This window comes from Cygnus olor, chromosome 16, assembly GCF_009769625.2.
Source record: "Cygnus olor isolate bCygOlo1 chromosome 16, bCygOlo1.pri.v2, whole genome shotgun sequence".
NCBI classification, from domain to species: Eukaryota; Metazoa; Chordata; class Aves; order Anseriformes; family Anatidae; genus Cygnus; species Cygnus olor.
The window spans coordinates 9,931,709-9,955,996 of record NC_049184.1 but is presented as its reverse complement, the minus strand read 5'-3'; the positions used below and the strand labels follow the sequence as shown (position 1 = coordinate 9,955,996).

At 49.6% G+C, this 24,288-nt stretch overlaps 1 protein-coding gene and 1 long non-coding RNA gene across 2 annotated transcripts; both read right to left on the bottom strand.

The window, feature by feature from the left end:
* Positions 1-310: 310 nt before the first annotated feature.
* Positions 311-9,969, bottom strand: TFAP2C (transcription factor AP-2 gamma). Its single transcript, XM_040576038.1, has 7 exons — positions 9,696-9,969; positions 8,095-8,571; positions 7,841-7,892; positions 6,448-6,670; positions 5,637-5,755; positions 4,132-4,273; positions 311-2,254 (listed from the first exon to the last, which is right to left on the bottom strand). The coding sequence occupies exons 1-7, from the start codon at positions 9,741-9,743 to the stop codon at positions 1,969-1,971; spliced, it is 1,347 nt and encodes a 448-aa protein (XP_040431972.1). The 5' UTR covers positions 9,744-9,969; the 3' UTR covers positions 311-1,968.
* Positions 9,970-13,234: 3,265 nt separating this feature from the next.
* On the bottom strand, positions 13,235-20,864 carry LOC121079190. The gene is made up of 3 exons (XR_005824925.1): positions 19,106-20,864; positions 15,246-15,340; positions 13,235-15,072 (listed from the first exon to the last, which is right to left on the bottom strand). It is a non-coding gene; the product is annotated as an uncharacterized LOC121079190 (long non-coding RNA).
* Positions 20,865-24,288: the final 3,424 nt, after the last annotated feature.

Below are 24,288 nucleotides of genomic sequence, written 5' to 3'. Positions count from 1 at the left end.
TAAAGCCCAAGTTCAAGTTCCTCCTGTTCTAGAGGGAGAACACTGAAACGTTTCTAGTTGGGAAGGTTTGGCTGTTTTGCATCCGAGACAATGAATGCCACTGCAAGCCTTAGATCCTGCCTCACCACCACCACCACCACAGAGCATGTTGGGGATTTTCTGCAAAATGCTGTAAAATTCCTAACAGCAGTAACAGTGGGCTGAAACCAGATGGTAGATCTATCAAATTTCACATGCCAAGATTTTGCAAATATTTATCATTAGAGACAGATTATTCTAATAAAGTCAGATGCACTGGAAGACAAAGATGGTAAGATTGACTTTTATTTAGAGGAAGCCTTGCAGTTTGTGTTTAGATTTTAGTTTGTGTTTTATTTAAATAGGCAGCTAGCATGATAATGACATCTTAGGAAGAAAAAAAAATATTCTTGGAGATACATAGCATGTTTAATTGAAACCATTAGTTTTACTGGCAAACAGCTCTATATTTCTGTTCTGTTAATCTGAACAAAGTGCTGCAATTATGACTCAATACATTATGTCCTCTAGTGCTACTCACCCCACATTCCCAAAGTATAGAAAGAAAAAACCGTTTTCAGTTAATAAAACATTCCATGCTTCTATCCAGAATATTTTTATTATATGGTTATCATATACATCAGAATTATATTGGGAACATTTACAAATATGTAAAGATAGTTCAGAACCTCCATTATTCACATACACACTAACTCACACACTCATTTTGCATGTCTAGTCAGTTGTCAGGTGAATGATGCACAAAATTATTGCTTTGTGAACATACACCTCAGATTAGATTTAATCTTCAGTGGCAAGAATTGAGATATTTTTTAAAAAACAAATCTTAAATACCCTGTATAACATACCTGTGCATAAACCTAAAGATATGTTTAGCTTACCCATTACCTTTGAAATACTTACCAAAATTAAAATTTGAAACCCATTTATAAAAAAAAAGTATTAAAAAGTTCACCATTATTTACAAATCCGATTAAATTACACATAAATAAATATTTACATTCAACACACTGCTTCCCTTAGTACGCATAAAGCCTCCCTGGAAATATTTTTTGGCCTTAATAGGCAAAAAAAAAAGTTCAAAAAAAAAGTTATGTGCCTATTCTTTCAAGTTTCCCCCCCAATTTAAAAACAAGACAATATAAATATGTCAATAAAGCTGCAATATCCTTAAACACAGAAAGTGAATTTTCTAAAAGCATTTTCATTTTCAACTATTCCTTGTTAAAAAAATATCAAGATAATATCAACTGCAGCCAACATTACTGCAGTTTTTAAAAGCCTGAATATTTCCATAAAAATAAGCATGTCAAATGCCATCAGATAATTTTACATTTACCAGGGTTTTAGTACTCTCCTATGGTAATCTGCAAATAAAGGGGGAAAAAAGAAAGAAAAGAATAATCTTACTATTTTCAGGTGTTTATAAAAAAAAATTAATGTACATAAATCTATATACCATTATTTAATACTGCTTTATTGTTACTGTTGCGTTAAGAGAGAATAAAACCCTGATATTTTTATCTGATAACAAATTGACTTCCATCTAAAATCTGTATCTTAAAAGCTATACACGAAGCTGGTCACCTCTAGATACTTAGATGTGGAAAAGAAATCTAAATATATCTTTTTGCATATATCCATCCAAACCCTTATAGCACCACTTTTACAGCAAAGGATGTCAGTACACCTGTACCAAGTACTTATCTTCTGGTAATTGCTTCCACAGATAAGGGATACTGCAGCTTTTAGAAAGACTTGTCTCATGGATCCAGGAGGAGTGAAGATCCTGAATAAGATGATTTTTTTTCCTTGTTTTCCCTTTCTTATTTAAAAAAAAAAAAAAGTACCCAAATTTCTACGTTCCCCCGGCAAGAAGATCCCAGTCTGTGTTAAGGAGGAAGAGTTTAAAGTCTGGTTTCTCTCCTTTTATTTCCTGTGCTTATCCATTTTATCGATGGTTTTGTTGGTCTCTGCAGGGCTCTGGTCGCCAGCGTTCATGTATGTTTTGTCTGCTATTTTTAATGCTTCATTTAGGTAGTTCTGGACGGATGTCATGGCAGCACAGATGGCAGCACTCCCAAAGCCATGTGTGATCAGGCTAAAATGAGTCAAACAGCCCTGGATGCCAGGGTCCAAGATGGGACTAGGTCTCGTGTTTCCAAGAGGAGTTCTGTCCTGAGTGAGGAGGTCTGTGAATTCCTTACAAATCTGCCTGCAAGACACAAAGTGACCTCACTTTATACCACGGTAGGAATTTGTGCAAAAACAAATAAATAAAAATAATGGAGAAAAAAAACCACGTCAACTATTTGGCCGTTACGTGGGAATTTAAAGTTTTCAGATATTCATTACTCCATCAACAGCAAGACAGCAGTGTTCTCCACAGTCCAAAATTAAAGCTCATTTATTAGTATTGGCATCTGACAAACCTTCTGTTTTATCTGTGTCACACAAACACATACCCACGCTGCAGAATAATCTCTCCACCTCTGCTGTCTGGCTGGCTCGGCATCATTTGCTCTAGATTTTCAGGGAGGGCTGGGATGTAGGGCTAGTTTCTCTGAGAACTTCCACAGCTGTAGTTACGCGATTTAGAGAGACTAAAGCAGCTGAAGAGGAGATCCAATCTAGTTGTGCATGTTGTACGTACATCCCCTCTCTCATAGAGACCTAGGCCCTGATCCTGCAAACACGAACACATATGCCTGGCAAAACACGAATGGTTAATAACGCTCCAGCATATGTTGTTTGCTGCTTGTAAATCTGTCCCCTTGATGTGATTTCACTGGAGATGAGCAATCCTAACAGAATCATCACTTTATCAGAATTTCTCAAATCACAAACATCTTCCAAAAGATGCCTGCTATTAGGGTTAATAACAATACCAATAATAATTCTAAAGAGCCAAAGGGCTCATGTTCAATAAGCATAAGGTTTAAGCTATAAGAGAAACAATATATTTCTATGAAATATAGTCTTGGTAAAGGAGGTTTCTTTTTCAGGGAAAGATTGATGGATTAATTCAGCACCAGGAGGAATGTGGAACCCCTGCACGGGGCAGGATTTTGCTTGCCTAATACAAGCAAAGTCAAAACAACTCTTCTCATCAGTTTAACCAGGCTTTTCTCGGATCCTCTGCACAGTGACAGTGCTTTCAAAGCAAGAAATTGCACCAGCCCAAACCAGAAAACATCTCAGACCAGGATGGATCATAATCTATGGGCTTTGGTTAAACGTCAGTGTGGGAAGGGGACAGTGAGCTCTCTAGCCACTGGTGTAAGATAAGCACAGCTAAACACAGGTATTTCCTACCAGGGACCTGTTCAGTAAATGCTCTATTTACAGATACAAGTGTCTGCAGAACAGCTCTAACAAAGCTTCTCCTTTACCCTTCCCCTGTTCACCAGGATTTATAGTACGAACTTAGTTAAGAACAGGGACTTCTCACATCTGCTAAATGTTGCCTTTCACTGAACTAAAGATCTTCAGCTTTGATACCAAAATGGGACTACCCACACTTTGATCCCTAGAGTCCCGCGGGGGAATGCTGTTGCCAAAAACAGCAGCTACAAGGACACAGTGGCCGAGCTTGCCTTGCACCCGGTGTGCCCACCAGTAACTCGCCGCGGAGGTGCACATGTCTCTGCCTCTCTGGGCTGCACGCACGCAGGCAGGGCAACCACCAGCTCCCAGTCCCGTCCCAGTTCAAGTTCCTCTGCCACACCTGCCCCCCAGGTCCTCAGCCCTGTCTCACCTAGGGACATCTTTTTCCTAGAGATACAGCTACCCTGGTTAAAGACTTGGATTTTTTTTTTTTTTTACTACTGTTTAAAAGAAACAAACAACAACAACAAAAAGTGGTCCAAACTGCTTTAGAATTACCATACAGGGTTATTATTATTATTGGTTCAGACTAAAATAACTGCTGTCATAGTTGAATTCAAACCAAAACCAAGCAAGAATTGTTTCCTCTCCCTGATTACAATTACACATGAAAATGTAGCAAACTGTCCACAACCACAGATACTCATGGTCAGACAAAACCACCTTTAAAAAAGAGGGAAAATAATGCAAAGCCAGAAAACTTACTTTGCAGCAAGAAGCATATTCTTCCTGTTCGCCATTTCGTTGCGGCCCATGTGTGGTCTAGTTAAATATTCGGCCACTGCTTTGGAAGGAAACTCTGTCTCGCATACATAACCGAAGTCACGGGCAAGATGTACAGCTTCACCTGGCGTGGGCAGAAGGGAATAGTTATTAAATGTTGAAGTGTTTATTTATTATAAGGAGATCGGGGAAATTAAGCAAAGCAGGGGAATAGATTTCAAGAATTTACTCTTTTAGAAAGGGACACATCTATTTTTCACCACACCATTCATTACCATTTTCTAATCAATAGATCAGTGTTCCTTGGTAAATTTGCATCATGAAAAAAAAAAACAACAACACTATGTGATGACAGCTATGAAAAAGAATTCCCTTCCCTTTACTGGAAAAAGCTTTTCTTTTGTTTCAATGCAGATTCACTGCTTAGCAAAGACTAGAATTTAGCCTATAACAAATTTCCCACTGATATTTAAAAAAACTTGCAACTAAATTCCACCGATGTAACGATTTTTTAGTACATTTTCTAGCTCCTTTATAATAACAATGTTCATATAAAAATAAAATTGGAAGGTTTATAACTACACAGCTTTTTTCATTAAGGCAATTCCATCATGCACAAAAACACTGGGCTGACATCATCAGGCTGTACCTGTAACACACACGTGTGCATGCACACGCACATAGCCTCTCGGGCAGCTCTTAAATCCAACTTCCAAAATAAGGTTTTAAATGGAAGTTGCCGTATTATTTCAGCTCATGCAGAAATGAAATAGCAGCAAGGTATTGTTGGATCATTTGTCATGTTTCAACTGCTGCTTCTGCTCCTATTAAGTTGTACCACTACCAGGAGCTGCTTTCAACAGCAGCACAAAACATAACCCCACACAGACACGTAAATACACCCTGCCGTCAGCTTAACTGAGAGGGTCCACATAGCATGTTACAGATTAAAGGGGCTCCAGTTTCCCATCAGGAAGTCAAAAGCTATAAATCTCACTTTATATGCTTGTTTATGAGAAAAGCTTCTGAGGATACCGCAGAGGTAAGGCCAGGCATTGCAGGCAGCTGCCGCGGACTTCAGGTTTCCCAGTAGGGAACCAAACCCTGCGATGTGCCGGGTTTCACCCCTTTCGCCTTCCCTTAACAAAACCCCAAACAACCTCAGAAAACAGACTGGACAACCCAGGCGTTTCGCAGAGCCTGGTGCCCACGAGGGAGGGATGCCATCCTGGCCCGCGGCTGGTGCTCGGCACAGCGGGGCTGGGAGACCCGACTGACAGCAGGGGGGCGAGGAGCCCCCCAAAGGCACCTCAGCAGGTACCTGCTGCCCCGTCCCCAGCACGCTCACTGTCAACTATAAACACGTGGAACCCCCCCCCCCATCTATTGAGTTCATCAACTTCCCAGCCCTTCCACGCTTTGCCTGGAGGATAAAAGCTGTACACAAGGGAAAGGAAGTTTATTTTTAAGACACGTTCAAGACTGACCTTCCACCAAAGATGTCAATAGTGTCACATTTGCAGCTTTCCTTCTACCAGCTGGAAGGTTCAAGCCAATTTTATCCAGTTTTTCCCTTAATGATCTGCCGCCATTTTTAGATTTGGCTCTGTAATTAGGGGGGAAAAAAAAGGCTTTATTTATCTTCAGGGGACTTTTTTGTTTTGTTTAAAAAAAAAAAAAGATGAGAAATTCCAGTTACTGACATTCAATAAGGTTCTACTGGGGGTAAGATAAAAAACAGGCTCTCTTTTCAAGTGACCTACTTTTAAAATGCTTTACTACAAACCAGCCAGGATGAAACACAGCAGAGGTCAAAATCAAAATGTTTCAGACTGCACCACTGAAACCAGCAGCTGTAGAATGATCACAAACCAAATTAAAAGTGTGTGCAAAAAAAGGACACACGAAGTCTCCTTGTAACGATGCAACAAGATCACGAGATTTAATCCAAAAATCATTCCATGGGGAGACAGTTCGTCACAGGAAGAAGAAAGCTCCACGAGCAGTTTTAAGAGACAAAAATCCGATTTTCAACAGCGAATGAGAATTGCTGTCAGAGCTGTTAATAGCACTTCTCTCCGAGAAGTGGCAGAAGTGCAAAGAAGTTTTATTTCCAAAGCCAATTAGGATTCAGCGTTGTTGGGCTTCTGAAAAATCTGAAGTTTGATAAAAGGCTTTCTTAGCTCGTCATTGTGCTAATCTGGCCGCAACCACACACACCAGGCGCAGGGGGGGGAAAAAAAAAAGGATCGCAAACAGCCCCAGTGCGGACGGCTGGGAGCAGGGGTCGCAGCCTACCTTCTGAGTACTCCTCCTAGCAGAGAGGCATTGAGGCACTCCGGGGGCGAGAGCCGTCTCTGAACCTCTGCTACTGTCACTTTGTATTTGGACGTGGAGCTCAGGAGGGAGAGCCTCCCCGGAACCGAACAGAACACTTCGTTGGGGTTTATGACCACTCCGATTAATCCATCCTTTTGGCAGGGGAGACTCAGAGCACTGTTTTTCGTTAAGGAAATGGGACCTGCAGGAGGGAAAGCAGGTATTTTAGGAAAGGGAAAAATAAATACGGAGTGGCAAGTGAATATTCTTTGTACGAGGACAGACCAGGAGATGGGATTTCGTTTGGCACTAAACGCTCCCCACGACCCAGTCCCCGAACACCAGCGGTCTCCTCCACGCTCCAGTTCAAGGAGCTGCCGAACGCAACTAAATATCCTTCTTAAAACAAAACCGAAAAAAAAAATACACAAGGCACCCCCCAAAAACAATACTGAAAAAATGTGGTATTTAAGTTAGCAGATCCAGTCCTATAAAGAGCCCGATAGAGGCAACAAATCCGCATCCCTCGGCTGCTGGCAGCAACCCGGGGCGGGAGAAGCCTCCCAGCTACTGCCGGGCTCCCCTTCCACCGGGAATTTAATCCCGGCAAATTCATACCAGACAGCACAACAGGGCTGCCGAACTGAAAGTAAAGCCCCGCTGGGGAACGGCTTCGGCGGCTGGGTGCGCAGGGCCGGCAGAGGCTTGGCAGGGGCACAGCCCGCAGCCAGCCCGCTCCTCCGTCGCCCACCCGCTGAGCCCCAGCCGGGGGCTGCTGGCGCCGCTCGGAAAGGGTTAAAAAGAGCCGAGGTCTGCCTTGGTCCCTGGAGGGGGCAAGGGCTTTGGTGCCGCATCTGACAGCGGAATAATTCTCCCATGAGCTAAACGCAGCAATCAGCGCTCTGCCAAACACTTCTGCTTTTCCTCAGTTAGGTATTTGTTTGAAGTCTTCTGGAGGAAACTTCCACTGATTTTTTTTTTTTTTTTTCAAAGCACAAATTTGTTTAAAAACAAAAGCAGAAAAAAAAAAAAAAGGCAACCCAACCCTACACGACCGTCCGCCTAAATTGAGTCAATACGCCCTTCCTCCTCAGGACCCCGGCCACAAAACCGCTCCGGTTACGGTCTATCCGAGCAGGCTCATGCCGACCGAGTCCCTTTCCGAGGCTGGGGAAGAAGTTAAAGGGGGAAAAAAAAAAAAAAAAACAAGGAGCCCCCCGGGTGCTGCTCTCCCCCGGCCCACGGGCACGCTGCGGTGGCCACGGCAGAGGGGCCGGGACCCCCCCCGGGGGCTGCCCCAAGCCTCGGCCGCCCCGATCCCCACGGGGACCCCCCCATAACCCGGGGGGCGGCGCAGGGCCCCCTCACTGACCTTTCCTAATGACCGTCTGGTCATGCATTAACAAGTGTTGGTCCTCCACGTTCTGCAAAGAGAAAGGGGAGAAAGTTGCACTCACCTCGAGAGCTGCGGGGGGGGGGGGGGGGGGAGCACGGCCTTTGGGGCCGGACAGGCAGAGGCGGGCTTCGCCCCAAGGTGCGGGGCAAGAATTTGGGGTGAGCAGGAGGACGGGGGGGAGGCTCCGGCAGCCGGGGGACAGGGAAAGGCGGGGGGGGGCCGAGGCTTACCTGCACCTCCTCCATCTGGTGGGCCATGTCGTGGAGGCCCAGGTTGTCGGCCAGGGCGGAGGCGTCGAGGCCGTGGCCGTGGGGCAGCAGCAGCTCGGAGCGGCGGTACGTTTCCCGACGGCCTCCGGCCGAGCCGCTCTCCAGGGCCGAGAGGTGCGGGACGAGGCCGGGGCGGCCGTGGGGGGCGAGGCCGGCCGGCTCCTGGCCCTGCCGGGGGGGCCAAGCGCCCTGCTGCTGGCTGGGGGGCGGCGGCGGCGGCTGGTGCAGGGGGTTGATGGAGAAGGGGTCCCCGAGGTGGGAGTAGGGGTCGCTGGACTGCGAGTAAGGCAGAGGCTGGTAGGGCGGGGGGAAGTAGGGGGGCTGGAAATCGGAGGCTCCCGAGTGGGAGAGCGGCGGGGCCGGGCTGTACAGGTGCTGGCTGACCGCCGAGAGGTGCGGGAGCCGCGGGTTGCCGTTGCTGCTGCCATCGTGGCGGTCCTGGAAGGCAGACGGGGGGGGGGGGGGGGGGGGGGAGAAGGGAGGCGGCGGTCAGTGGGGGGCACCGGGCGGCAGCCGGGGACATTTTCTGGCACCGGGGGGCAGAGGGAAAGCCGCCCCAATCCAAAACCGGGCGCTCTCCCCCCCCCCCTTTTTTTTTTTTTTTTCCCCCGGCACTTCGCGCAGGAAATGAGCCCGGCTCGCAGGGAAGGGGTTAGGAACCAGTTCCCACCGCTGTCCTCACCACGAGGCTCTCAACTTCTCCAAAGAATCATTTAAAAAAATAATAATCCCAGTCACCGGCGGGGCCCGATTTACCCAGCCCCACGCTGCCCCCATGGGGTGGCGGCTCCGAGCCCCGGGCAGGGCCCCCCCACGCCCGACGGCTGCCGGCCCCGCTCCTCCCTTCGCCCCAAACCCCGGCAGGCACAGATTAACGTCCACATGGACCCGATCCTGGGCGCCAGCGACTTCTGGCCCCACGGTCGGTAAAATACCATCGCCGGGTAATGAGAAGTGATCGGGGTCCCAGCGGGGCGTGAACCGGGACCCACAGCTCGTCTGCCGGAGCCGGGGGAGGGCACGGCCGTGTCGGAGCCCAAAACCCGGGAGCAAACCCTGCGGGGGGTGAGAGCCGCTCCCACCGGGGATGGAAGCGTGGGGAGGGCGGTTCGGGACGGCTGCAGCCCTGCCGCGGCTCCTACCTGCCCCTGCCGCCCCGAGGGGGCTCCCCGATCCAGCCGGGGCTCCCCCCTTCTGCTGGGGCTCCCCCCTTTTGCATGGGCACCCCCACTTCTGCCCGAGGCTCCCCACTTCCCCAACTTTTACTTTTCCGACTTGCTCCACGGGGCGCAGCCCTGCGCCTGCAGGCACTAATACGTGCGGGGGGGTACAGACTCCTTTCTCCCGGCTGGGGATGCCGGGTTTTTTTCCCTTTTTCCCCAGGATTTGAGGGGGGAAAATGGTTTGAAAAAAAAAAAAAAAAAAAAGCAAAAAGGAAAGGCTCGGGGAATGGAGGAATCCCGGCTGGAGGCGAGCAGGGGGAGCACAACGGCCGGGGGGCTCGGGGCTGCCCCCACGGCCCCCCCCCGTTCCCCACCCGCCCCCCTTCCCGCTCTTCTCACCTCGCAATCCTCTTCGTACTTGACATTATCTGCTAGTTTCCACAACATGGCGTCCAGCCTCCAACCCAGGTGTGCGGTGCCGAAAAAAAAAAAAAAAAAAAAAAAAAAAAAGCAGCCGAGAAGCTCAGCCCCCCCCCACGGGCGGTAAATCCACGTCGGCGCTGGGGAAGAGGAGCTGCCCCCCGGACGGAGCTCAGTTGTTGGCAGGCATGGAGGCTGCTGTCGGACTAACCCGCCGCTCTAATGGTCACTCGGGTTTTTTTCCCTGCCCAGACGCCCTTAATGGCAATAGGATTATCATAACTCCTCCCCAGGGATGGCTCGGCACCCGCGGCCGCCAGCCACTCAGGAGGGAGCGCGCAGCCCCCGGCCCCTCCTTCCGCGCCGCGCTGCGCCCCCGCGGGGGACGCGCGGGGCTGGGGGCACGCGTGGGCACCCCCCGCAGCAGCGGGGCCGCCCCCCGAAGTGCCCCCACGCTTCTTTTTTTTTTTTTTTTAGTATTTTTTATTCTTATTTATTTTGGGGGAAGGTGTAATGGGTGTGGAAGGATTTTTTTTTTTTCCACGCACACGCGTGGAAGGAATTTGTTGCAATCCACGCGGGGAGCTGCAGCGCCCGTACCCCAGAAGTGCCACGGGGCCGGCGGCTTCTGGGCGAAATAAATCGGGAAAAGTTCCTCGCCGGAGCGTCCGAGCGCCAGTCGGAGCGCAATTTGCATAATTGTCAAGAGTTTTGACTTACTGATTACAACTTGTAAGCTACCGATGTTTAAGGTATAATTTCCTTAATTAGCCGGCGAGATTATTGCAGCTGCCTCGGATCCCTCGTAGGTAAAGCAGCCCTGATTCAGCGTCCCCGATGCGAGGCGGTGCGAATCGCGGCGCTGCTCTCCCCTCGTTGTTATTTCAGCCCTTAACGAAAACCTCCCTGCCCGAACTTCTCGGCACAACTCGGGGCTGGGGAGCCAGGTGGGAGGCGAGCCGCGTTTTGGGGAGCTGGAAGCACACTTTCATCTGAGCTCCCGAAATGCTGCCCTGCCAAATTGCCACCTCTCTGCAGCCATTTGATCTGCGCGCTTCTGTGTGTCAGACAAAATGAACATCGTTTGCAAAAGCAACGACTTCTCCCAGTGTTTTAAGGTGCATCCGGATCGCTGCTCATTTACATGAGAGGAGCAAGTGTTTGTTTATTGTGACAGGGACAAAGGATGACCCTGGCCGGGGCTGGCTGCGGAGATGTCGGCTATCTGTGTGCCCGGGGAGCTGCTGGTAAAGGCCCGAGCAGAGCCACGGCTCGCCCCTTAAACTACATCACCCCCCCTCCTTTTTTTTTCCTGAGCACCGCAGAAAAAAATAATAATAACAATAATATTAAAAAAAAAAAAAAAAAAAAACCACCTACCCACCTCCCTCCGACTAAATGAACGATCTAAAAATAAAGCGAGGAGGACGGGGGTGCTGCAAGTAACTGTTGGAGGTGTTATCTGCCTTATCTAGCACGCAGGTGCTGATTTGCAGCACTCGCATTAAGCCCATCATCAGCAGGGACTCCGCATTATCATTTTTGGTGGAGTCTCTATTTATTTTTTTTAACGACGGTGTTTTTCTTCCAGGGATGTTTCTTTGAAATGCAGTTCGCGACGATTATTAGCGAGTGTGCTCGCGCTGCTCCTGGCGTCATTAAGACTAGGAATCTAAATAATAAAAGACAGGGGGAGCTTAAAGTTCATTTGTATTAAAGGGACAAGATGGATTTAAACAGAAACGAAGAAGGGAGCCGTCGAGCTTCCCAGGTTTGGGAAGATCAGCTCTCCTCCTCCCAGAGCCGTCCCGCACTGTGTGTAACAACGTCGGAGATTTTTGTCGGAACCTCGGATTTTCTTTCTGCTCAGAAACGTCACGCTGATTTTCTCATTCTTGAGCATTTTCAAGGTCTGAACACCTCCGTTTTGTTTATTTTGGTGGCCAGGACCGCGCCGATGAATCCAGTTTCTCCTTATTTGTTTACACACATATATCAAATACATATAAAGAGAGGAGTGGAAGAGGATGAGGGGGGTAGAAGAAATTATCTAAACAAGGCGCCCGAAATAACCACTTGGCTTCCTCGAAAACAAACCAAGAAAGCAGACGAGGAGCTAAAAGCGGGGAAGGGCTCTACAAACTTTCCCAGACATCACTCCCTCCTCCGGCTCCCCTCACAGCGCCCGGGCCGCGGGGGCTCCCCCTGCGCCCCCCGGTGCCGCCGTCGAGGGATGCTCTGCGGGAACGCCAGCGCAAACGGCCCCCGGCCGGGCAGCTCCGGCCCTTTTTTGGGGGAGAGGGGGAGAAATGATGCTTTTTGAGCGCCCCCTCCCCGAAATGAATCCCCTGCGGTGCTGCTGAGCCCGAGGTTGCGGCGGCCTCCCCGGGCACTGAGACCCGAGGAGCAGCCAGGGAGGTGGCTCCTGGCAGGTGGCGGCTCAAAAAAATACAAATAAATTAAAATAAGTGCCCGTATTTTGCGGGCATCGCCTATTTCCAAGAAGAAGGGGCTTCTTGCTTCCCGGAGGCTGCCTGCTCCCGCACACCTCTCCTTTTACGAGGCTGCACGGTCCCGTGGGGGCCCACAAAGCACCCCAGGTGTGAACTCGCTCTCGGGAGGGGAGCCAGAGCCCGCTGCTGAGCCCCTGTCGCTTTCAGTAGTTTTCCTATTTGGCAGCAATTACAAGAGAGCGTGGGGATGCTAATTAGCTCCATCCCTCTTCCTCTAAAAAAATTATTTAAACGCATGCATATCTGGAGCCCTAATGAGGCCGCAGCAACCTGTCCGGATTGTCGCCTCGGCTCCTGCAGAGCTTTACAAAGGGAGCCGCTGCCCCGGCCCCCGGAGACTTTCCTGTACCTTCCACGCCGGGTCCTGGGGGGGCGGCAAGAAAGTGTCGCGTGTCGTGTGTCCTATGTCGTGTGTGTGTGCCCCTCTTTCCACCCCCTCACCCCGCGGAGCCTGCGGGGCTGCCAGGGGCAGGACCCCACCGCCCAAAGCCCCCCCGGAGGGGGGGGAGCGGAGCCGCCCCCAGCCCCGGGGGGATTTTTTTGGGGGTCCCCCCCATCTCCCCGTATCCGCGGTCCCCGCCCCGCAGGACGGCTCCCCCCGGGCCGCGCCGCCGCCGGGATACTTTGGGGCGGTTTTGCAGCGCTCCGCCGTTTCCCCTCCCCTCCCACCGCCCCGGGGGGAGGAGGGGGGGGGGAAGAGGGGGGCATCCCCCGTGGGAGCTTCCCTGGCCGGCGGCGGCCTCTTCCTCGCCCTTTGCCCCCCCCGGGGGAGGGCAGCGGCCGCCCGAAAGCTCCGGGCTCCACCGCCCGGTCCCAGCGGTGCCCCGGGGCCCCCCCGGGAGGTGGCAGCGGTTTTAACCCCCCCCCCCCCCCCTTCCACCCCAGTCCCTCCCCCGGGTGTGCAGCGTGGCTCTGGGCACCCGCCCCCAGCATCACACGGGCAGCCGGAGCCCCCCCGGGGACCGGGAGCATCCCTCGCTCCCCGCCGTTTGCCCCCGGCGACAACAAAAAGCAGCCGGGGGGGGACGGGGACGAGCCGTCGGGTGCCCTCGGCCTGCCCCCGCTTGTGCAGGAGGCGAGGAGAAAATGTGCCCACGGCGGGGCTGCTGCCTTCCCTGGGCATTCCTCTGCACCTCGGGCTCCTCATCCTCACCGGGAGGGGAAGAGGTAACGGTCCCTCGCCAGACTCTGCCAGGGAAAAGGGGGGGGATCAGCCCCAGGACCCCTGCATCTCTGCCCAGTGGTCCTGAAGGACCTCCTGGAGCTGTGACATTTTGCCTGCAGTGGTGTGATCGCTCCACGCTGGAGGGATATTCTGATTTAATTTCTTTTTTTTCATTCCCTCCATTTTCCATCCAGCGGGAGCAGCAGTGGCATCGGCTCCGTTGCTGTTAGCCAGAGCGCTGCTCCGAAGGAAGTTGTTGCTAGACCGTGTGTGTAATTGGGCTCAGGTCGTTAGAGCAGGAAGCAGACTCCACGTTAAAAAATAAAATCAGGACACCACAATGCTGAATGTGAAATCAGAATACATATATTGAGTTATGCCCTTTTCTGAAAAGCAGGAAGAGAAACAGCTTTTGGCACGATGCGCATCATTCATACTTTAAAAACTAAAGCTGTGATGGATCGTACATTCCTACAGCTAATTGCTTATACTACAAGAAGAATAAAAGCTCCAGTACCACAAAAAGAAAGAATCCCATAGGCAAAAACAGCAGAAAAGCAAATATTTCAAATACAGGCACAGAAATGAGCTGAAAACACATTGCTCAGCGCAATTCAGGCTGCAGCTAACACAATTCCTTCAACACAAGCCTGCCATTCCTTTTGCCCTTTCGGGAAAAGGAGCAGGCATTGTCACTGAGCTACATTTGCACTGTAAAAACATGTCATTAGATGCTCTCTTTACCCTTTCCTCTGCTTTCAGGGCATATGCAGACTATACGATACCTTAAACGATGCGCCACCTTTTAAGGAAACAACTGCTGAGGTGATGGTTTGGGGAAGGTTTCTCCACTGATAGAGATGGGCACCAGTACGAGGGGTCTTTTCTGTCTCATCTTGGAGGGTTCTGCAGCTCGTGCAGCCCGTGCTCCTTCAGGGTACTTGGCAAGGGTGTTTTTTAAATTATCCACCCCTCCATACACCTATATATACACACACATCAGGTTTAAAACCCGAACAGATACACCAATTAAGCTTTAAAAGTTGGTTTTGAAGACATACCAAAGGAGTTTAGAAGAGATGCAGCCAGTACGTGCACATAAGAAAGGAATTTACAGAACAGCTCACCTTTTTTCTACTTACCTTTCACTCTCCAGTCATCTTACAGGGATGATGAAATCAGAAAACTGACCTCGATGTCAAGAAAATGGGTCACGTGGGTTGAAGCTGAAGATTTTCCCCGTGGGCAATTTAAATAAGCAAAGAAAACAAATTCACTTACTCTTTTACTTCTGTAGTCTAGATTCTTGAAAACCTCTAATCCCTCTAAATAGCCAGCCTTCCTCAGAGTCCTCCACCCAAACCTGGCTGCACAAAATCTGAAATGTATTGCACACAGGGGAAAAGCATGGAGGGAAAAAAATAAACTTTTAGGGACAAATACAAAGAGTCCAAACCCTTTGACTTTTTTTTTATCATTTAGCAGCAAAGAAGATCACAAGGCCACTGTTTTCCCTTGCATGTCCCCGCTAATAGATTACCCCAAGTGTTTGCTTAATTGTGATGCACTGGAAAATACAGAGGTTTTGCTGGCACCATGTTTCCTCCTTTGTGGCGTTTGCCCATTGCTGATAGCTGGTGAGCTGCAGCACTGCTGCATGGCAAGGGGAAGCAGAGCTCTGTGGGAAAAAAAAAACAAAAAACACAAAACTGCTGGCAAAAATTACATCAGTCAAAACTCTACACCTAATGCACTCTGTCATTTATAATCACACTAATAAGGCATCAGTGAAAGGCTGTCAGCATTACAAAATATCAGGTGCCAGCAAAAGAACTCCAAATTCTTGCAAACCTGCTCCAAGCTGCATTCTCAAGGACTGGATTTTGCAGGTGTAGCTGCAGAGACAGGAGTCCGCGATGACGTTGCATGGTAACTGTAGCAAACATCTGCAGGAGAAGATTTTTTAATAGCTCTGTTTTTTCCAGGCAAAATTATTTGCAAAACTTCATGCAGTACTGTTGCTGCAAAGGCACAAAGGAGATACTGCAAGGTGTAAGCATTCACGCCGCTTAGCAGCCTCTTATCCATGTTCCCCTAATTGCATGCAGGTATGATTGCAGAGGGACACAGATTTGGGATGTCCCTTTCACTAAAAACCTCCTTGCTATTCAGTGATACAATGGAGGCAACACTATGTGGGTGCTTCAGTTCAAATCCAAATCAGGCAGCATTTCAGGCATCTTTAGTTTTGGATTTCTCATTTTTTCTGTCATCCCCTTTCCTGCACACATGGACTCGTGCTCCAAGATGTGCCATCACTGCTGTCGCTACCCGAGTTTTGCACGGGAGCAGCGCTGCGATCAGGCAGCTGTGGCTCTCGTGCCCGATTCCCAGCTCTCTCTTTTCCTACGCTAAATGTCTGCCTGCTGGAGTAAAGTGCCCAGCACGCACCAGTCCTGAGAAGCCTAAATGCGGTAAAAAAGGTGTTTTCTGGATTTCCAATCTCTGCCAAAAGTGTTTCAGGGAAGAGCCGAGTGTTCCTGTCCCGGTGGGTTTAGGAGCCCCTGTCCTGATGCCACCCAGCAGTACAGTTCAAGCAGCTTTGTATCGTTTACCACTAGTACAAAAATCTGTCACTGCAAAGCACGCGGCTAGCACAAATTCACTTTCCCAGTACAAACGTATTAAAAAAGATGTGGACATTAACTTGGTACCGGCAGCTTTATGCCGCATGAGATGTCTTTCGCCCACATCACTGCATCCAGATGTGGTCCACCACGTTGTCACCAAAACAAACTCCCCAAAACAGTGATACCAACGCTGCCTGGAAGCATGTGCATCGGCTAACTCAGCAGGAAGGCAGCCATGAGGAGTGCCTGGTCCGGATGAAACTTGTGCTGTTAGACGACAGGGTGGTCCAGAGCGCCGAGATTAACAGCCCCGGGAGCACGGCCTTGGACTGCAGCTGCAGGAAGGTGAGGAGGGGACACGAGAGGAGCAGCTCCCTCCCTCTGGGCACAGGGGAGCCATGGGGCAAGAGCCCATCGAGGAACGAGAGGGAACTTTGAGGGCAGGGAAGAGTTCTCGCAATCCCGAGTCGCGCTGGTGCAAGGCGGCCGGCTGCCTCGGAGTGCCAGCCCTGGTGCTGAGAGGCGAGGAGCACGGCCACCACTTCCTTGTCCTCGGCTGCATTAGAATTGAAAACAATCACGGCAGCGAAACAAAACCAGCTCAGCTGAACAGATGCAAATCCAGCGGCAGACATGGGCTCAAACCAGGTCAAGCTGCACCCATGCAAATTACGGGTTACCCCGGAGCGCGCCGTGTCCGCACCGAGGGCGGTGCTGGGGCGCTGCCAGGCTGACCCAGCCGCATCCCGCAGCGCCGGGCAGCGCCTGCCCCGGGCAGCAGCCTGGCAAAGAGCCCGTGCAGGCACCACCGTGCTCTCGCAGCCCCTCAAATGCATCTCTCCTCGGAGGCTCTGCCGGTGCAGCCACCCAGCGAAGCTGCAGAGAGAAGACAAACTAGCCCGAGGGGAGATTTGCTAGTATAGCTAGACCGATAAAGCACTCCTCTTGTGTAAACACAGAATACACCAGCTAAAGTGCTCTTCTGTCAGCATAGCTTATCCCAGCATAGTTTTGCCAAAGGAATCCTTGCTTGTGTTTCAGCGAGACTGTAAATCTGTTGGAGCGTGGTTAGGAGCTGCTCGGAGCAACAGCACCACGAGCAGCACAGATCTCCGCACCGGGTCAAGTTTGCTCCCAGGTTTCCAGGGCACAGTGCTGTTCTGGCAGGGCAGGTGTCGTCTGCCCATTCCCAGCCAGCACATAAAGCCACTGGAGGCCAGGGAAATGTGGCCAGGAGGCCAGAGCCCCATGGAGCCCCCAGCGTGCTGGGAGCACCCAGAGCCTGTCCATGCCCAGGGCACCAGCTGCCAGTTATGCCTGTGGCTTCTTCCAGCAAAGAGAGCCAAACCTCATCAAACCCACTGTGCCTCCTGGAGCCTAAACCTGGCCCTGCTTAATGGCGGTGGCACGTAAATAGTCACAGGGAGGCTTTGCAATGAGTGGGACGGAGGGATGGGTTCGCGCTGCTGCTGCACAGCTGGTTGCCAGTGCTGCCTTCCCAGGGGACCGGGTCAAAGAGCCGCAGTGCATTGACTTGTCCGTATCAAACTGCCTGCACTAACTGCGGAGGGGAAGGCTCCGCGTACTTACTCTTTTAAACCTTGAGCCCTCCCTTCCTAAAAGTCATGCCCTGTCTTCTCTGGATAACGTGTTGTGCCCGCAAGCCTGGTCAGTAGTGAGGATGAGGATGTGCCTGCACGCAGGCAGAGAACGTCAGGTGCCGTCTCAGACCGGCTGAACGTCTGCCACACTCTGTTGGTCTTCACCAGCGCTGCACTACCCACACATGTAAGCAACATGCCGTCTTCCTGTCCCAAAAGTTTGGGGATGCACTATTTCCTTGTTTATAGTCAGGCAGCAGGAAACACGGAAATGTAAAGCATATCTACAAGCTACAAACACCTCCAGCTCGCCCTGCCCCTGCCCCAAGCTGGCCAGATGTGATCTGGGAGCTCCCGGAGCCCTCGCAGCGCTTGAGACACCAATTCCCGACCGGAGCAGGCTCACTGGCTCCGGCAGAGCAATGACTGGCGGCCTCCCAAACTAGCTGACACATCGAGCCAGTTCAGAGCAGGAACAGAGAAAGCTCCGGTCTCTGCAGACATGCCCCTAAGGGTCTTGCTCAACACAGGAAGTCTGTGATGGCGAAGAGGTGATGCCGGGTCTGCCGAGAGCCGGGCTGCCACCACCACCTCATCTCGTCCCTCTCTCCATCAGCTGCCCATCACACATGGCAGGGCCCGACCAGAGGCTGCTGGCACCATCGCCCCACTGAAGCTGCAGGTGCGCAGTGGCACGCGGCTCAGCACGCACGCACCCCGTTGGCAGGCTTGGACCATGCCAGAGACCTCTAGGCTCCAGTCTCAGGACAGCCTACGTGAAGCATGCAATTGATGCTCCTTGTAATTTCACTGTAGCTGGTGCCATTGCAAATGCCATTCTTATCTACCTAAGTACAGATCCTCTCTTGAATTGTTAACAACCTAATGTAGCAATTTGTTACATAAGCTCATTAGGTTTTATAATGCATCTATGTTAATAGCAACATAAATATGGAAATCTTTATTCCAAACCTGTTTCTGAAAGCATTAGCTGAGAAACTGGTCTGAGAAAAAGCAAACATGACCCAGGAATACCCAGGCACTTTTATTCAGAGCTCAAATAGCACCATGATGGACAGACCAGGAACAGGGGGGTCAGGATGCCCGAGGTACTCTCCATTGGTCATCTTTTAAATGGATGCTCTCGACAACAACAAAAAATCAGTTACTTTGTACTGTTCTTCCTGTCCATAGACATGCAACAGTCACAGGCTTTTCTTTCTATTATTTTTCCCTTATTGCAGATGGTTAACACAAATAAGAGCGCTCAGGTTATCCAAAGGAAACAGTGACATTGACCGCAGCCCAATACACACAACGAACAAACTAAAATCACAAAACGCATTAAAACTGGGTTCAGCTCTATTGCATCCATATGCATTTCAGCATCATTAATAGCAGTTCATGCTCTTTCAGATGTATTCATGTTTGGCTTGACCCTTTTGCTCTGGTGGTGTAACATGGCAGAACATTTACTCACCTGGTGATCCTCCCCCAGAAGAACCGGGTGGTTACAGGGCGCTCAGCCCAGTGGTTGCCCTGGTCCCTCCATAGCTCCATGAGGAGCAGCTCTATAAGCTGCTCTCATTATATTGACACATGGTACACATTTTTACTGTAAATACAGCACCGCAACTCTCAGTGCCTACAGATGGAAGTTAAAAACCTATGAAATTTACTACACTCTGTATTAAACCTCTGTATAAAGGTGTGTTGCCAGAAGATGCAAAATCCATTCTGAAGGCTTCTGGGTGCCACATGAGCAATTCCATGTTCACATATGCAAATCCCCTCTGTTGGTTCAATTTTATTACATTTTCTAATGGGTGAATTGGCTGGGGCACTGGCAAAATCTCTGGTGGGGCAGGACAAAGCAGTGTGCTGGGGTGCACACCACACCATGTGCTCCATCTCAGCAGACATAAATGTCCTTGCACTGCTGATGCTCAGCAGACGTGTGCTGCTGGACACTGTGGCAGGGCAGGGGTTCGCTTGTAATGATCATGGCTTCAGGCTGCTCTGCTGTGGGTAGCTGAACCAACTCTGCTCACCAGTGCCAAAAGACTAGGGGATTTCGTCTTTTGTCTCTTCTTTCTCCCCTTTTAGGCTCACAGAGGCAGGACCCAGTTCCAGGCATTTGCTGGACCCCTCCATGCGTTGCTTTTCTGCCAGATTAGGGCCTTAAAGCAGCCCACGGAGGTCACCCCGACACCCAGTTACTAGCTCTGGCCTTCATGCCCACTCGCCCCGCAGCAGTTCCTGCGTTACTTCCCCCTGCCAGCCACCCAGGGCATTCCCTCTGCTGTTACCTTCCTCCTCACCTAGAGGGAGGCCGTTTCCCAAACCCCACTCTCCTAACACCCCCTTCGACGTGCCACAAAAACTATGAAACCCCTTGGAATGGGATTATCCCTCGCAATATTATGTATAGGGACCACATCATTGGCAACCCCCTGGGGCTGACAGTCCTGGATGGCGGCTGGAGGTGAGGAAGGCCCAGCCATAGCTCCCACTCTCAAGGCCACCAGCACGCCATGGCTCGGGCCAGCCCAGTGTTGATTCAAGCCAAGAATTCATCGTCTGAGGGAGAGAAGGGGCTGCTAAGGCCTGCCTCCTCATTCCTGGCTTTTATAAGCCCTTTCTGGCACCGTGGCAGTGGTTGGAAATACCTGGCCTTAAAGCCAGTCATTCCTAGCCATTGTATTTGTGAAAACTTTCTTCGGAGGGTGAGCGAGACTGGAAGCACCACTCCCGGGTGAGCAAGAGCTGAGGCATGCACTCAGCCCTCTGCATCTCACTGGGGGCTTTTAAATGCAAATGCTGCCAAGTGCTCCGCAGCCCCCACCCTCGAAATGGCCATCTTGTGTCGTTGAGATTTATTGTGAAATATTTCAAGTTGTTAATTAGGCAATAATGACCAATGGGAAGGGCATTTCCTGGCTGTTAACCGGAGGCTCCTGACCTCAAGGTCAGTTTCAGTCACCCAGGAATTATTAAAACACGGAGGAGGAGGAAGAGGAGAGAGAGGAGAGAATTGGGCCCAGGCAGCAAACCCCTCATGTCTGGAGGCGGCCATGTTGTGCGCCTTGCAGGCCGCGGCTGCCTCGGGTTCCTCAGTTGCTTCATTCCCCAATTAATCTTGGTGGCCATGAAGAAATGGCACAGTGAATATTCAAGGATTACTTTTTATTATTATTATTATTTTAAAATAAAGTTACACGTGAACACACAACTAGCAATAAACCAGACTGCTACTGGGCTTGTACGTCCTAATCCCTCCCCACTTCTGAAGAGACTGACCACTAGTCTCCGCTTTAAAACTGGGGCCTCTCCCCTGTACAGCCGTGGTGCTTGCTCCACTCTCCCTTACAGGTGGCCGTATTTCACTACAGTGGCTTCCAGGGGTAAATTAAACCAATAGGAATTACTGCATTTCCTAAGGGATGACCACACAAAATTCTGTGTTGGGTGTTCCCTCCGGAGAAACGCAAAGGGCAGGCCCCTCCATGCTGCCCGTGGGCTGCAGCTTGCAGGCTACGTCTGAAGGATGAGCAGTAACAAAAATTAACATCCCTGTGCCCTCCTTAGCCACACCGAACTGGGCAAATAAACACTCCAAATATACTTTAAAAGTGAACAAAGAGCCAGAAGGGAGCGAGGAACCAGTCAGACAGAAACGGGGTGGCAACCCCCCTCTTTTCCTTGCAGGGAGGTTGCTATTGCTGTCTGGGTGGTGGCACAGTCACTTTTACTGACACCTGAGTCACCAGCTCCATCAGCAGCAAAGGCCCAGAAGCCCGACACAGTGGCTACTGACCCCAGGGCCTCTCCCTCCCTCCTCCAGATATGTTTCTCCAAAGGTTTCCAGGCAAATCCTGGAAATAATAGTGCAGTAAGTGGGCATGCAGAGGCTATTAAGGATTTGATAGGGTGCTTTATATTCACATCCTTAACCCAAAGCAACTGTCATGGTCAAGATTAGCTTTTGGCTAAAGAAACAGTGGTGAGGTACTGATATAGAGGAAATTGTCAAGTTCAGAGCTTTAAACATTCAGTCTTCTGGGAAAAATAATTAACCTAAAAGTTCTGCAGTTTGCAGTCTTTCTGGTTGACCTGTCCTTGGCAGATCTGCAAATAGAGAAGGCTTACTGCACCCTGCTAGAAGCAGGTAGAGGGGGCAGTGCAGAGCGTCCATCCTCAGCAGCCTTGGTGAGATGACAACCCCTGGATCCTGTGGCACTGACAGCTTTGGCCTGGAGCCTGACCTGCAGCTGTCCTGAACTGTAGCCATGCTCCCAAACCAGGTGACAATCTTAGAGACATGAACACAGAGAAGGTCTCATCTCTGTTACAGAGCAAGCACGTTAGCACTGTGTGCTGCAGCGGCTCCCTACCTGTGGGACAATTCTCCCTAAAGTTTACCATCAACCAGTAGCCATGGTTCATTCAGCCATAATACTGAAAAACTGACCCATTCAAGCAAACAGCATTCTTTTACATAGCATTTCCTATTCCTCTTTGCCCGAGGGATGCTCTGAGCAGCACTGTTTAATACGCACCATATCCAAATGATCTGTCAGATCATCGCACCTGGATGCGGGCACAAGTCAGGGTGTTGCTCTCCTTTCCTGTCCAGCTGCATCTCCCATTCTCAGAAAAAGCAGGTAAGTCCTGTTATCCTGTCTGATGAATCCTGATTATTTACTGTGATTTTTGAAGCCAATCATGATAAGTTGGCCCCAGAAGTACTAGAACATGAATAGCTTTTCTTGAACACTTCTTGAGGATCAAAATTCACTCACTTTTTTTCCCCGGGTGATACTATTCCCTTGGGTGGGTGTGTTAAACCAGCAACACCAGGAGAAGAATGAAAGGACCTGTTATGCTCTGTTGCAAGGTTTTCCCATTCTTCATGAGGAGCATAAAGCCCTTGAAACATATTAGGAATCACACAAAGCAGGATTTATATGCAGCCTGGATTGATGAGCTATGTTATGCTACCTTTTAAAAAAATCACAAAGCAAGCCACACCTAGCACAAATCAGAGAGGAATAAAAGCTTTTAACAGACAGTTGCTGCTTGTGAATTCTTTAAAAAATATTCCATCCTGTCTGTACAAAAGGTTGGTGAGGAATTTACAAACGTCCTAATCCCCCTCTAATCCCTTAAAATGCCAAGCTGTGATCGCACATGCTGTTTTGTGATTATATGTCTTCAAGGGCTTGTTTGGATACATATTAAGAGATACCAACTCACTTTTGTAATAGAAAGACAAATTTGCTTGATATGTTTTGGTTGCACATTACATTCTTTTGAGAAGAACCATCAGGTCTGCTTGGAAATGCAAGCTGCCCTGTCTCATGCCACTGCCACAGCTTTCTGGGACAACCAGCAGCTCTCCTCCGTGCAGGAGGCTGGGTACTACAAGTCTGTTGAAGAGGTGAGCAGAGCCAGAAGTCATCTGCAGCAGGAAGTGGTGTTACAGCTCTGAGATGCTGTGAAATAATTTTAAAAGGGAGAAGCTTCACTGCCCAAAGCTACACGTTCAGAGCCACCATTCTGGTCCTCACACCTAGTTATGCACAAGTGAGTGAAATGCCCTTCTCCTCACTCTGCCACAGCTTCTTCTCCCTTGTAAGCTGGTCAGCAATGGCTCACCTCATTTTTCAAAACATTTTAGGACCTATATATAAAAAGCTCTAGAGAAAGACACAGCATATTATTACATTGCTTGGTGGTGCCTTTAGCAAGCACTTAATGGAGACTATGGCTGTTTTAAGTTGTGTGATATTTCTATGTGCACAGATAACCAGGGTAGAGCCGACTCTTAACTGCTCATATGTGTTTAATTAGAGCTGCATTTTTAATCCTTTTAATTTGTATCTCTTTCTTAATAACCTCAGCTTGGCAAAGGTTGAAAAGGAATAAGTTTCATTTGAATATTGGGTAAAACTTGGTAACAGCAGAGCAGATTGTTTAGCAAAAGGGTTACAGCATGTTCTTTAAAGACTATGGGTAATAGTTTGGCTCCGTAGTGAGCTAAGCCTAGGTTTTTGCCCTTTGAAAATCATTTCAGAGAAGCTTAGTAAAAACATGCTGGAGCTCAGTATATCATCCAAGCTTGCTATGGAAAGTTTAACTGTACCAACGGGGCGTTATTTGCCTGCAATCTCAAGGCAGGTAAGATCACAGCAACATTGATTAGTTTTTGCAGCATAGTTCTTAAATCTTAATGCAATCACATTATGAATTCTTATTTAATTTTTGCCCAAAAGGAGAAAGTCATTGCAGACTACTGCAATACCTGCTGGTGAAATCTCCTGAGATTAAAAATCTACAGGAATGCTCCAAGCTGAATTAGCAAAAATGGCTTTATAATCTTGAAATCTTGAATCCGGAGTTCATAGAAAGGATTTAACCTACTTCCCAAACACTTGCTGCTTTGTTTCAGATAAATATTAAACCTTATTTCAGAAACACAAAACAAAACAAAAAAGACCTCTCAATAAATACAGTGTAACTTTAAAAGATGAGCAGATAAAATCAGCAGGTCTGAGTTGTAAATGCTGTCATGGCTTTTACCCAATAGACTGGTGGACCTCAGCCCCAGTCAATGTCCCAGGAAGACAGACCGGGCTCCTCAGGCAGATGGCTGCTGGTTTG